Source organism: Aquarana catesbeiana, linkage group LG05, assembly GCF_042186555.1.
Source record: "Aquarana catesbeiana isolate 2022-GZ linkage group LG05, ASM4218655v1, whole genome shotgun sequence".
Classification (NCBI taxonomy): Eukaryota; Metazoa; Chordata; class Amphibia; order Anura; family Ranidae; genus Aquarana; species Aquarana catesbeiana.
Genome location: NC_133328.1, coordinates 413,538,395 through 413,554,094, shown reverse-complemented (window position 1 = coordinate 413,554,094; position 15,700 = coordinate 413,538,395). Strand labels below are relative to the sequence as shown.

At 39.0% G+C, this 15,700-nt stretch overlaps 1 protein-coding gene across 2 annotated transcripts in view; it reads right to left on the bottom strand.

The window, feature by feature from the left end:
* Window positions 1-15,700, bottom strand: part of CARMIL1 (capping protein regulator and myosin 1 linker 1) — a 475,715-nt gene that overhangs the window by 107,578 nt on the left and 352,437 nt on the right. For both annotated transcript variants that reach the window (XM_073631176.1, XM_073631177.1), the window contains exons 23-24: window positions 9,113-9,206; window positions 3,223-3,321 (exon numbers count right to left, since the gene is read on the bottom strand). In XM_073631176.1, the coding sequence (XP_073487277.1) occupies window positions 3,223-3,321; window positions 9,113-9,206 (193 nt within the window). The remainder of the gene's footprint in view (window positions 1-3,222; window positions 3,322-9,112; window positions 9,207-15,700) is intronic.

Below are 15,700 nucleotides of genomic sequence, written 5' to 3'. Positions count from 1 at the left end.
GATCTGTGGAGCCTTTTTAACAGTCTGTCATTGAACCTTACGTGAGAACATTTAAAATCTAACCTCAGAAATCTAATCTAAATGAAAAAGAAAAAGATCAGCTTGCTCATAGCCTTAACTTTGAAAAGTTAAGGAACAGGTACAAAGTTGCATTTCTGCACACATATCATTAACCTTTTATGTTAGTTGGCATAATACAGTATAATGTTCTAAACTTCCAGTCCAGTTTCTTAAATATATCTAGGTCAATGGAAACCCATTTCTAATGCCTCAAATGGTTCTTGACCCCAAGATGTACCCTTTGTATCTATAGCCATGCCTAAATGCACAGAACCTTTAGAGAGATTTCAGTTACACATAAAAAACTTGGAGACGGGCTGGTGAGGATCCTTATTTGCATAGGTTTTGATGGTGCCAGTCATCCTCTCACATTAACACCCACCTTGATATCTAGGGTATATAGCAGCAGTTTTCAACCAACATAATCTCACTTTCTAGGCCTCGTAGAACACAGATGTGTTTTCAGCCACAACTCTGGTTAAACTTTGCCTTATCCTTGCAATGACAGGTCTAGGCTCCAATTGCATCACTGTCCCCAACCATCTTCTTGCCGCTGCTTTTGAATCTTCACCCACTGGCCAGCCACTGATGATGTCACTCCTGCACATTCTTAGAATCATACAGATATTGGGAATGAGCCTGGAGTCTACATAAAGAAACTGAAAGAAAAATCTGCTAGGATATCTTTTTTGACAAAAGGAATGGTCTGAAGTCTCCAAGCAGCTTTTATATTGGGATTGTTGTTCCATTTTAAGTCCCAATGACTAGATTCAGATTAGTGTGTGTACAACAGCCTGCATGTATCTTTATGATAAACAAACTAGTTATTAATAGTCAGCCTGGTAGCATGTCATTGAACTGAGCACAAAGGGTTACTTTCATGCAGTTTGTGCATGCTGATCATGCCAAAAGGCCTTTAAAAGGCGTTCCTGATCTCTCTCTCCATCCCTCTCTATATAGATATATATATCTATGTATACATACACATAATATATATATATATATATATATATATATATATATATATATATATATATATATAGATAGATATATCTATAGATAGATATAAATTTATTAGAGCTGGACGATAAATCACAAAGAATCTAGATTGCGAAAGATGATGTTACGCCACGAAAAGCCTGATCCTCATTTTTCCCAGAATCGTGCAGCTCTAATAATATATTATATATATATATATATATATATATATATATATATATATATATATATATATATATATACACACATACATACACACATACACACACACATACACACACACAGTTATTATAATGTACATACTTTTTGATCAACTGTGCTATTCAAGATAACTGGCCTCTGCAGAAAAGAAAGGCAATAGCGCACTGTTCCGTTTGATGGATATCATCCTATTCAATCCTGGGCCTGTCCAAAGATGGCACAACGTTCACTAGCTCACTAGCTCTGGTTATCTCTAGCTCCAATAGAATTGTGCACATGAGCCAAGCTGGGGACATGAGGAATACAGAGTCTGCCCTTAGAGGTTAATCAATAAAAATGGATTGTGATTTTTCTTTTAGATTGTCTGCTCGTGCATCACCAAAAATTACCAGATAAAAGGTAGAAGCCCCAATGCAAAGCTGATTTTTGTGAAGATGTAAAATAATAATAATCATAATAATAATAAAATACATTTATTTTACCTTGCTGTTACAGTGCAGTGAAGGACCTTAACTCCTTCAGATCCATGTTCTAGCCGAATGACCGCTACAACGCGCATCCGCTTTGCCGGGAGGGCGTCAATAGACGTCCTCCCCCTTGAAAGCTCAATGAGACTCGGGTGATCACAGATCGGTGTAAGCTCAATGAGACTCGGGTGATCACAGATCGGAGTAAGGGGTCGATCCCGACCCCTTACCACGTGATCAGCTGTCAGCCAATGACAGCTGATCATGTGATGTAAAACAGAGGCTCAGTAATCTTTCTTTTTTTTCTTTTCGCGCTGTCAGCGTGAGAAGAACAAAAAGCCGATCACCAGCTCCTGTTGAAGGGACATCGGTCCCGAGCAGGGAGAGGCGAAGCCGCCTCATATGTGCCCACAGTGCCCATCAGTGCAAACAGTGCCCACCAGTACACCAGTGCCACCTATCAATGCCCACGATTGCCACCTATAAATGCACACCAATGGTGCCTCATCAGTGCCACCTAGCAGTGCTGCCTACCAGTGCCAATCAGTGCCCATCACTGCCACCCAGTAATGCCCTTCAGTGCCGCCCAGTAGTGCCACCCATCAGTGCCACCTCATCATTGCCCACCAGTGCCGCCTATTAGTGCCCATCAGTGCAGCCTATCGGTGCCCATCAGTGCAGCCTCATCAGCGTACATCAATGAAGGAGAAAAATTACCTGTTTGCAAAATTTATTAACAAAATATAAATGGTTTTGAATTTTTTTTTTTTTTTTTTTTTTTTCGGTCTTTCATTTTTTTAACAAAAAATAAAAAACCGAGAGGTGATCAAATACCACCAAAAGAAAGCTCTATTTGTGGGAAAAAAATTATAAAAATTTCATTTGGGTACAGTGTTGTATGACCGTGCAATTGTCATTCAAAGGGTGACAGTGCTAAAAGCTGAAAATTGGTCTGGGCAGGCCCAGTAAGCAAGTGGTTAAGCAACATTTTTTTTTATTCTTGCCAATAGAACGCTAGTTGTTAGGCAAAAAAAAACAAGCATTTTTGCACATTTTTAGGTGCGCCTTTTAAAGTCTATCGGAGCCAAAAACGGAGCCCTAGAAGAAGCTCATGTACTTTTTTGAGCAAGGAGCTTCAAGCGATACAATGCTCAGGTGTGAATGGGCATCATTGAATATAACAGAAATTCTAGGGTCGACCATTAAATCGCTTCTGGTAAATCTTCAAATTGCTCAGGTTTGGGGCCTAATAGATCTGAATCACATACACTGTTAGCCATTTTCTTTTAAATTGTCCGCATACATATCCTGCCAAGTAAACTGATGGTTACAACTGTACATAACACGTTTTTGGAAGAAATGCCAAACCTTCCAGACACATGAATGGTCCCAGAAAAAAGGTTCCTTATTTCATATACGTGTCATGTACACAGCAAAGAAAATGACATGTTAGTTTTATGGAATGCTCTTACTCTTTTTCAATAAGACAGCTCACCTGCTGTGTAGTGCTAGTTACAATACTCTGCTGCAATCTATAGGCCTGTTCCTGAAGGTATTTCCTGGTTTCATGGTTCCTCAGCAAATAGTTTTCAATCTTGAAAGAAGAAAAACGCACAATAAGAGTCTATTATTACAAGAACAGACAGAAAATATACTCTGACAAGAAACATACTGCTCAGTCTTTTGTATTTTAACATTGAAAAGGAAAGACTCAATTGTTTATGAGAAAAAAAATATATAAAAAGGTTTGCTGTGCTACTGGGGCACTTAAACAGCGTTTAATGACAGTACATTGATTTCTTCATTAACATTAACAAACCATCTCAGCACCTAATGAAATTCAAGTGTAAAGGTTCTCACAGACAACATTACATCCTGAGCAGAACACTTAATAATGGAACCTCTGGTTTCCATTCATCATTCTCCTTTTACCAAGAATAAATAATAAATAACACACTTGTCTCATCTAAAGCTCTTCAAGAACTAAAAAAAAAAGCAAAATCTCCAACTTGAGAACAATAGAAAAACAAGAAAAACGTACAAAGTATATGAATCTGTGATGCAGACAAGAATGCATGCAATATAAGATCAATTAAATAAAGCCTTTTTAGAACGTTGTTTGATTCAAATATTAAGAACTGTCCTTTCCACAACTTGTTTCTTTAAAACTTGAAATATGCCTTCACGTTTTCCCTATATGCTGGTATCCTAGCCTTGTTCTTAAAACTGTTAATTTAGGATGGCAGGGCAAAGTGCAGTAATCAATAGAATGCAATCAGCTGCTATCAGTCTGAAGAATGGAAAATGACTGACGATTTTTCTATGTAGTTTACTGAATTTTGCACATTTGCTCATTATTATTATGCAAGTCTGATAACACAAAGGGAAGAGGTGGATAGAAACATAGAGCAATCAAACATAAAATCTCATTCTTTACTTAGACTGGCTGGCTCTTTATTTGTCATTTAAATTCCAAAGTATTTTAGGTGATTTACAATTAGAATACACTATTCAAAGGAAAATATGGAATGACAAGTAAATCACATACAATATTCTTTCAATGATAATTTGCCATGTTTTACTGAATGTTATATACGGTATGTGTAAATGAGCTTTGGACATTCCTATTCTCAGAAAAAGCAGGGGGATCTATGACAGGTATGAACCTATTATGATAAAACATGCACTGTCAGTACTGATCACTTCTAACAGAAGAAAGCAACACCCTATACTCACCTTATGACAGGTTTAGCTTAAGCCTAGGTACACACTTGTGCGGTGTGGGACATCGCATGCGATCCAGATAGGAATCCCACCGCATTCCTATTCAAATCACATGCGGTTCTTTGCAGTGTGATCTGAGCCCATCCATTTTGTATGGGCTCAATCCTCACCACACAAAAAAGGTTCACATGCATGTGATCCAATTCTTGCAATTGCGCTGCGTTTCACGATCTGTTATGGGATGTCATTAATTTAACATTGAAACTGGTGGCAGATCACATGAACAGAGTGTGATTACAGTGTAGTGTGGGAAACGTTCAAGATTCGCTGCGTTTCCTACACCGAGTAACATAACATTTATTTTTCTTAATACTTTCTAAGCTCGGGGCCTTTGATAGGGGTATTCAAGGCATGGGCCCCCCATGCTGACCTGATGGGACTCAGGGCAGCCTGTGGGCAACCTCAGTGCAACATCATGGGACTACATTGTATCTAGCAACATTATTCCTTTCATGACTAAGCCTATTTTTGAAATTTGGTATTTACAAGTTAAAATCCGTATTTTTTGCTAGAAAATTACTTAGAGTTCCCAAACATTATATATATTTTTTTAGCAGAGAATCTAGAGAATAAAATGGCGATTGTTGCAATATTTTATATCACACAGTATTTGTGCAGCGGTGTTTTAAACACACATTTTTGGAAAAGGGACACTTTCATGAATTTTAAAAAATCCAAACAGTAAAGTTACCCCAAATTTTTGTATAATGTGAAAGATGATGTTACGCCGAGTAAATAGATACCAAACATGTCACCCTTTATAATTGCACGCACTCGTGGAATGGCGACAAACTACGGTACCTATGAATTTCCATAGGTGACGCTTAAAATTTTTTTGCGGTTACCAGGTTTGAGTTACAGAGGAGGTCTAGGACTAGAATTATTGCTCTCGCTCCGACGATCGCGGCGATACCTCACATGTGTGATTTGAACACCGTTTACATATGCGGGCGCGACTTCCGTATGCGTTTTCTTCGCTGCGCGAGCTCGCGGGGATGGGGGCGCTTTAAAACATTTTTTTTTTTTTTTTTTTTTTTTTATACTTGTAAATTGTGTTAAAAAAACTTTTTTTTTTTTTTTTAATTTTATTGCTGTCACAAGGAATGTAAACATCCCTTGTGACAGTAATAGGTGGTGACAGGTACTCTTTATGGAGGGATCGGGGGTCTAAAAGACCCCCAATCTCTCCTCTGCACTTCACAGTATTCAGATCGCCGAAAACGGTGATTCTGAACACTGTATATTTTTTTAAAACCGGCGCCATTGGCAGCCGAGTAAACGGGAAGTGACGTCATAACGTCGCTTCCGTGTTTACATTGAGAAGGCTGGAATGAAGCCGCCCACAGCTTCGTTCCAGCCCGCCCCCAGCCGCCGAAGGCGGCCGATTGGACACCGGGCTTCCAGATCGCACGGGAGGCCCGGTAAGAGCGGCGGGAGGGGGGGACGTTCCCTCCCGCTCCTCTGGTATAACAGCCGAGCGGCTTTTAGCCGCATCGGTTGTTATACACGGGTAGCCGATCGCCGGCTCGAAACAATGGTACTGGGATGATGCCTGCAGATGCGGGCATCATCCCGGTATAACCCCGGAAAGCCGAGTACGCAGATGTGCGTACGGTCGGCGGGAAGGGGTTAAATTCTCAAGAGTTTTCACCAGGGATCCTGCTGGAAACTTCAAGGAAGAATGAGAAACTCCGGGTCACACCTACCAGCCACTGATTGGAGTTTGAGAGTATGTTACATACTCCTGACCCCTGCTCTATTTACTTTAAACACACCTGACTTCTGCACTCTGTGCGTTACTCACTCCTGATCCTTACACGATGTACATTACACAAATCTGACACCTGATGGGGAAGCCCTGTCAGGTAGCTGTATGCAGCCAAATGATTGCTAAATTACTCGTAACAAATAATAAGGTTTAACTTTGCTAAAGTCAGACTATTATAAGATGAATTCTGGTCAGTTGCCAAAGGATACTGTGCCTAAAAGTAAGCACTTAAGTGGAACTGAAGGCAATTTTTTTTTTTTTTAATTTTGGATAGAGTAAGGGAGGCTTATAATGTCTGTCAGCTATTTTTGCCATCTGTGTCCTATTGGGGAGATTTCCCTTCACTTCCTTTCCCATAACTGAATTGAGAGGAAATCCTTCCAAAGTGAGGGAATCATGGTTGTCACCAGGGTCACCATTATTAGTGCCCTCATTGGAAAATGTCTCCTATATTCCTGTTCTGGTGACAACCCAAAATGTGGCACTTTCCTTTACTTTCATCAAGTGAGAACAGTAAACATTACAAATAGAGGGTGAATCTCCCTAATGGGGGTACAGACTGCAATAAAAACTGACAGATGCTCTTATCCATCTCCACGCTATCCAAAACTAGAAAAAAAGTTTTGCCTTGAGTTATACTTTAGGACAAAGTCACACCGACAATTGTGTCGCTAGCAACCTTCTTTGATAAAGTCTCACCTACCCAGGGTGAATGTGCCAGATGTTGCTGCATTGCTGCTCCTTCACTAGCAATGAAGATTCTTCAATATTTCAACCACAGAGGAAGTCACACGCATTGGGTAAAGTGGCAGCTACACCCCAACAAATATGTCCCTGGCAAAGTGTTGCCAGTGGCTGAATCACCAGTGTGTGACAGGTGGGAAGAAGAATATGCATTCTTTATTAAGACCAACTAACCAACTTAAAAAGGAAAATCCCCCCACGTTGCAGAAATATTATAAATGCATCTGTATTGTAAAAATAAAAAATCTGCATTTATTTATGCATTTGAGCCTGCAAAGCATTGCAACCGTGATCAGCGGGCCGCAGGTGCAATGCTTTGGCTCTTGCAGCTCATGTACTGAGGTACGGACAGAAAGCTTTGAAGCTAGAGGAAGTATCAATGGACTACAAGAACAGTGACATCACTGCACCTGTGCTCCATTGAGAACTGCAGTCCCTTGCAATTTTTTCATTCACAACTCTCTGTAAATGAATGACAGTTGTGTGGGTGGAGCCACTCCAAACATTGAAAGTATGAAGTTGCTGGGGGCAGTGTGCATGGTTTTATGTTTTTTTAAGACATTAGTTAGTCGAAAGACAACATTAATATTAGTAGGCTGCCATATCTGTTTCCAGCAAATGGAAGATCATTTGCAGTAGAAGTATCAGATTTTGTCATTAATGGGATCTTGTATCAATTGTTATGAGAGATAATGTGTAATTGTATCCCAATACATGTATCAAATTCTATCAAGGGAGCATGAAATTCATGTTTCAAATTACACACTGCTTTTATACTGTTTGGTTTTTGATGGTATCTAGCAACAATTATATTTGCAGATTCAAACTGAGAGCTTAGCTACTGTTTCTGACAGTATAGCACTGCAACTCTATATCGATATTAAAAACACAATTTCATCCAGTTATGTAATCATTTAAAAATAATATACAATACAGTGAAAAAGTCTTAGGCAGGTGTAAATTAAGAATGCTTTCAGAAAGAGAAGTGTTAATAATTTATTTTTATCAATTAACACAATGGAAAGTAAATGAACAGAAGAGAAATCCAATACAAATTAATATTTGGTGTGACCACTCTTTGCCTTTAAAACAGCTTCAGTTATTCAATTCCTCTCGGAACACCTGCATACAGTTTTTGAAGGAACTCAGCAGATGGTTCTCCAAGATGTTTGGTACAACCTAACCATAGATCTTCTGCAGATGCCAATCGCACACCTCCGTAATAGTATGGCATGTTGGATGGGCCAATCGCACACCTCCGTAATAGTATGGCATGTTGGATAAGTATCTCCCTATGCCCCAAACTTGCAAGGAACCTTCACTATGCTTCAATGTTGCCTGCAGACACTCATTATTGTACCGCTCTCCAGCCCTTTGGCAAACAAACTTCCTTTTGCTGCAGCTAAATATTTCAAATTTTGACTCATCTGTACAGAGCATTTGCTGACAATTTTCTGCATCTTAGTTCCTATGTTTTTGTGCATAGTTGAGTCTCTTAGCCTGGTTCCCATGTCCTATGCACTTTACTTTCCACTTTGTTAATTAATAAAAATAAACTATTAACACTCCTATTTCCGAAAGCTATCTTAATTTACAGCATTTTTCACAAAAACTTTTGCACAGTATTATATTTCTACATACAGTTTTCTCAAATGCAGAAGTTTTCGCATTTGAAAAATACGTAGGATGCGCATGTGTGGGTAAATGTCGACACAAAGGAGCATCTTGGTTTACAAGAGAAACGGTCCTGTACAGCCATTCACTAGAACAGCAGGCTGTACACAGCATGTGTGGCTCTCCAGGTTTGGGAAAGCTCAGAGAGATTTACGCTAAGCTTAAAAATGCCTAAGTGCATGAACTCTTAGACAAGATTACAGTTTAGAATCCAAAGTGTTCCAGAACTTTTTTCCCAAAACTGCATATTCTGCAAACTGGAGAAATAATACACACATAGAAAAGTTATCTGTGAATTTAGAAACAAAAACGAACCATCAAGTCATTATAAAAGAAATAATGTTACATACAGAAGGACAGTATTTAGGTAAGAAAGCCATTTGTTATAAAGTAAATGCGGCGGATGTCTAAATACCTTTTGTAAAGCTTCTTCTGTTTTCTCTGGGTTGGTTTTCAGTGCTTGGGAAGCATCATTCATAGGTATAGGCATAAATCGCAAGGTGTAGTTCCTATAAACACAAAGCCCTTATATGTATCAAGGAGAAAAGGACACTTGCACTTGAACAGCCCTTTAATACCAAGTTAGCTGAACGAGTCACCTCTAGACTTTGGAAAGCTGTCTGGTCTGCATTTAGCACTTTTTATGTGGCAGAGGTTTAAAAAATCTAGCACAGGACAATACCCTTTTTACAATAATTACAATGACATGAAGTATACTGTACAAGCTAGATGTGACTACTGCTCCACTGTCTGAACAGACAGAAAAGACAATCTTCCTTACTAGAAATTAGGGATGCACTGAAATTTCAGCTGGTGAAACATATTGGCCGAAAATTGCCTTTTTGGCAATATGTCGAAAGAGAAAAATGGCCGATAATGGAGCAGAAAATGGGGCAGGGCCTGGGCGGAGCTCCACCCCCCGCCCCTGGTGCCGCCCATTACGGGGGTGTCCTATAGCATAGACGAGAGAGGAGAGCCACCGCCTGGTTGATTAGAGCGCCAGGAACATAACCACTTTAATTTCAATAGCTGTGTGTTCCCCACCGCGTGCCGTCACATACAGCCCCTCCCCCTTGTCCGGGAACATTGATAGACAGATCACCCGTCCCAGGATTGAAACGGGAAGCAGACTCTGCATATGTTATAAGCAAATATGGCTGCCCCCATGTACATATTTAATTAACACGATACATAGAATCAAGGTTGATTTTTTTTCTCAACACACATTAATAGGATGATATATATAAATATGATCTTTTTAACATGTACAGTAGATCTATGAAATAAATCCTCATAGCACATTACAGAACAACCTTTAATGTGCAACATTTTTACCTTTTTTTTTTTTATTATTCGTGTGTTAAATTGTATTTCTTGTACTTCATTGAATAAATATATACATACATACTCACTACCAATTATTTCACCAGCATACCAATATATCCGGCCTAGAACACTGGTCTTTTCAGTCAGTGGGTTTACTTGTAGAAGTTACACAAAGCACTGCATTGAAATGTTATTCTGACAGGAATGTTCGAATCTAAGCCAAATCACGCACACCAACGTCTGGGAGAGTGTCACAGTGAAGACAAGAATTCAGAGAAGAAAAAAAAAAAAAAGACGACCTTTGCTAAGCACTGTTTGTACCAAATAACAAACCCATTATGAAGTTAGAGAAGCTACGCTTTCTGAGAAGGAAATACCACTTTCAGGGTGTCCAGATGCATATAACTGCAATCTGAACATTTATAAATTTAAAGTGTAATTAAAGGCAAAATTTTTTTAGTTTTAAATGTGGAGGTGGATTAGAATTTTCCAATTGGGACAACCAGATATTCCCTCACTCCAGAGGGATTTCCTCTCTATTCCTGTTTGGTAATGGACAGGAAGTAAAGGGAAATCTCTCCCATGGGACCCAGATGGTGCAATATGGGTTGTACACATCCCTTACTATCCAAAAACTGAAAGAAAAAAAAAGTTCTACTTGACTTTTTCCAATATGTGGCCTCTCCCTGTCCATAGCATATCACAGCTGAGCAGCTCAAACAAGTAACAAGCTGTGCTGTCAGTCAAGCATCATCCAGTAAAGAGGGTGGGGTACAGACGCCAAAATCTTTGAAACATGTCAGATAATGGACTGCACATTAGCTACTCTTTACTTTTAAATAAAGTTGTTAAAAGCAGTTCAGCTTTTTTCACACCTATGAGCTACCTTAACGCACCATACTTGTATTAGCAATGGCACCCTATTGCACTAAGAAAACATGCAAGCGTTGCAGTGCACTACAATGAAAATGGTGCATGTGGTTTTATTTTTGTCCATTCTGGTGCATTGGCAGCCCTTTCAAATAGGCTAACAGCACAACACACATTAACACACTGCACTAAATGCAAGGGTTTTATACATATAGTGAAAACTTTTTATATAATAAGGCAAAGAGCACTTGAAATCCAGTATCCAAATAAAATGGTCTTTAACTGACTGGTAATGGCTAAAGCATATCATTGCTTCGTGCACCATATAATTCTCAGGTCTAATGGTTATTATTAAAATCCATGTATAGCCAAAAGGTTTTTTTGTCCCATTCTAGATTAGTGATAGGTTTTACCCTTAATTATTTGTTGCTGTCTATGCTCTGCTGATGTGATTTTCTTAAAGTGATTGTAAACGATCACCCTGTAAAACAGCCCATTCAGTTTAAAATTGAATGGCAAACATTTGTGTATAGATATATAAAATCATTCTAAAATACCTTGTTTCCCCTTTTTTAGTGATCACATTCCCTTTCTTCTCAGCTGCATAAGAGCAGGAACAGGAGTTTTAAGAGAAAATCTCTTTAAAATAAAGTAAAATCCCCTCTCAGCTGTCACCAGAACAGCTGTGTCAATAGGAAAATATACCCCCTCCTCTTTTTCCAGTGACAACTGTTACATTTTCTATTTCTCTTCACTTTCTGTTCTGATGACAGGGGTCACAATGACAACGAGAGATGGGGGAATCTATTGAAGTTACAGACAACAATTATAACCTGAAAGGAGTCCTAATATTTTGCTTCTCTATCTAAAATTAAAGGAAAACATTTTGGATTTTATATATATCTATATATATATACACACACACACACACACACACACACACACACACACACACACACAGTCCCTGCCAAAAGTCTTGTCGCTTGTGTACAAAATTGATCTGAAGTGTCGCTAAAATATATTTCTAATCAAGATTTTGTTACAAGAAATGGGTCATTTTAACTCCAAAAGCTATTGTAATAATGTTTCAGTGCAAAACGAAACTGACAAAAAGTATTCTAATATTCACAGCTTGGTAAAGCCCACTGAGTCAATTTTTGCCAAGACATAAGTGTTGTCGCCTTGTTATATGAGCTTCACCTGTGACTAATAATGGATCAATTAGGTCTCAGGTGTGTATAAAAAGAACACCAGTACACTAGACCTTCTCAACTGCAACTAGACCTCTGCAAACATGCCTAAGATTCACCCGGAAACTAAAGTGTTGATTATCAAGAGGCTGAAGACCAGATCCACTGCTGATGTGGCAGACACCTTCAATGTGTCTCACCGTCAAGTTCAGAGGATAAAAAAAAAGATTTGAAGAGACTGGAGACGTTTGGGACAAGGCCAGGTCAGGCCGACCCCGCAAGAAAACTGCTCGAGAGGACCTTTTGTTGGCTCGAAAATCCAAGGCCAGCCCATTTTCCACTGCAGCAGAGCTCCACGAGACCTGGTCACCTGAAGTCCCTGTGTCAACCAGAACAGTTTGTCGGATTCTGTCTCGAAATGGCCTCCATGGTCGAATCAGTGCCCATAAGCCAGCACTAAACAAAAGACAATTGAAAAACCATGTGGCATTTGCCAAGAGCCACAGCCTGCTGAAAGGATGGACTCTGGAAAAGGGGCAGAAGGTGGATTTTTCAGATGAATCTTCTGTTGAATTACACCACAGTCGCTGCAAATATTGCAGGAGACCTACTGAAACCCGCATGGAGCCGAGATTTACCCAGAAAACAGTGAAGTTTGGTGGAGGCAAAATCATGGTCTGGGGTTACATCCAGTATGGGGGTGTGCGAGGGATCTGCAGGGTGGAAGGCAACATCAATAGTCTAAAATACCAAGAAATCTTAGCTACTTCTTATATTCCCAACCATAAAAAAGGCCAAATTTTGCAGCAGGATGGTGCTCCATCACATACTTCCATCTCCACATCAAAGTTCCTTAAGGCAAAGAAGATCAAGATGCTCCAGGATTGGCCAGCCCAGTCACCAGACATGAACATCATTGAGCATATGTGGTGTAGGATGAAAGATGAAGCATGGAAGACGAAACCAAAGAATATTGATGAACATTGGGAGGCATGCAAGACTGTTTTCTTTGCTATTCCTGACGACTTCAATAAATTGTATGAATCCTTGCCAAACCGCATGGATGCTGTCCTCCAAGCTCATGGAAGTCATACAAGATATTAAATTTGGATCTCACAGCACCACTACTTAATTTGCTGACATATTTTTGGATTTTCAGTAAAGTTGTTCAATTTCTGTATAGGCGACAAAACTTTTGTCTTGCCAAAATTTGACCCGTCTGTCTTGATTAAATAATAAATCTTTTTTCAGTGAAACTAATTTATTTCACTGCATTAAACATCATTTGGGAGGGCTTTAGCTTTTAATATGAGCTATTTCTAACACCAATTGATTAATGAAAAGTCAGGTTAATAGCAGGAGTTTCTACAAAATAGCGACAAGACTTTTGTCAGGGACTGTGAGATATATATATATATATATATATATAGATATATCTATCTATATATATATATATAGATATAGATCTATATATAGATCTATATCTATAGATCTATATATAGATCTATATCTATATATAGATCTATATCTATATATATATATATATATCTATATATATATATATATATATATATATATATATATATATATATATATATATTTACACACACACACACAGTTGTTTAGGAACCCATGACAATTTCCATGATTGTCATTTATAAATATTTGGGTGTTTGGATCAGCAATTTCATTTTGATCTATCAAATAACTGAAGGACACAGTAATATTTCATTAGTGAAATTAGGTTTATTGGATTAACAGAAAATGCACAATATGCATCAAAACAAATTTGGGCACCCTTGTCATTTTGTTGATTTGGATACCTGTAACTACTTGGCATTGATTAACTGGAACACACAATTGGTTTGGTGAGCTCATTAAGCCTTGAAATCATAGACAGGTGCATCCAATCATGAGAAAAGGTATTTAAGGTGGCCAATTGCAAGTTGTTGTTCTCTCCTCTGAAGAGTGGCAACATGGGGGCCTCAAAACAACTCTCAAATGACCCGTAAACAAAGATTGTTCTACATTATGGTTTAGGGGAAGGCTACACAAAATTATCGCAGACGTATAAGCTGTCAGTGTGCACTGTGAGGAACTGGAAGACCACATGCACAGTTCTTGTTAAGGCCAGAAGTGGCAGGCCACATAAAATATTGGAAAGGCGAAGGCGAAGGATGGTGAGAACGGTCAAAAACAGCCCACGGACCACCTCCAAAGACCTACAACATCAACTTGCTGCAGATGTTGTCACTGTGCATCCTTCAACAATTCAGCACACTTTGCACAGGGAGAAGCTGTATGGGAGAGTGATGCGAAAGAGGCCTTTTCTGCACATGCGCCACAAATGGAGTCGCTTGAGGTATGCAAACGTACATTTGGACAAGCAAACTTCATTTTGGAATAAGGTGCTGTGGACTGATGAAACAAAGATTGAGTTATTTGGTCATAAAAAGGGCGTTAAGCATGGCGGCAAAAGAACACAGCATTCTAAGAAAAACACTTGTTACCCACAGTAAAATTTGGTGGAGGTTCCATCATGCTGTGGGGCTGTGTGGCCAGTGCCGGTACTGGGAATCAGGTTAAAGTTGAGGGTCGCATGGATTCGACTCAATATCGGCAGATTCTTGAGAATAATGTTGAGGAATCAGTCACAAAGTTGAAGTTACACCGGGGCTGGATATTTCAACAAGACAACGACCCAAAATCTACTCGGGCATTTATGCAGAGGAACAAGTACAATGTTCTAGAATGCCCATCCCAGTCCCCAGGCCTGAATATCATTGAACATCTGTGGGGTGATTTGAAGCGGCCTGTCCATGCTTGGCAACCATCAAACCTAATTGAACTGGAGAGGTCCAAAATACATTCATCCAGAATCCAGACACACATTACAAGCTATAGGAAGCCTCTAGAGGCTGTTATTTCTGCTAAAGGAGGCTCTATTAAATGATTGATGTGATTTTTCGTTTTGATGCATATTGCGCATTTTCTGTTAATCCAAAAAACCTCATTTCACTACTGAAATATTACGGTGTCCTTCAGTTATTTGATAGATCAAAATGAAATTGCTGATCCAAACACCCAAATATTTATAAATCACAATCATGAAAATTGTGGTTCCTAAACTTTTGCACACAACTATATTAAATATATATACATACACACACACTGTATCTCACAAAAGTGAGTACACCCCTCCACATTTTTGTAAATATTTTATTATATCTTTTCAAGTGACAACAATGAAGAAATGACACTTTGCTACAATGTAAAGTAGTGAGTGTACAGCTTGTATAAAACAGTGTAAATTTACTGTCCCCTCAAAATTACTCAACACACAACCATTAATATCTAAACCGCTGGCAACAAAAGTGAGTACACCCCTAGATGAAAATGTCCAAAATTGGGCCCAATTGGCCATTTTCCCTCCCTGGTGTCATGTGACTTGTTAACGTTACTAGATCTCAGGTGTAAATGGGGAGCAGGTGTGTTAAATTCGGTGTTATCAATCTCACTCTCTCATACTGGTCACTGGAAGTTCAACAAGGCACCTCATGGCAAAGAACTCTCTGAGGATCTAAAAAACAAGAATTGTTGCTCTACATAAAGGTGGC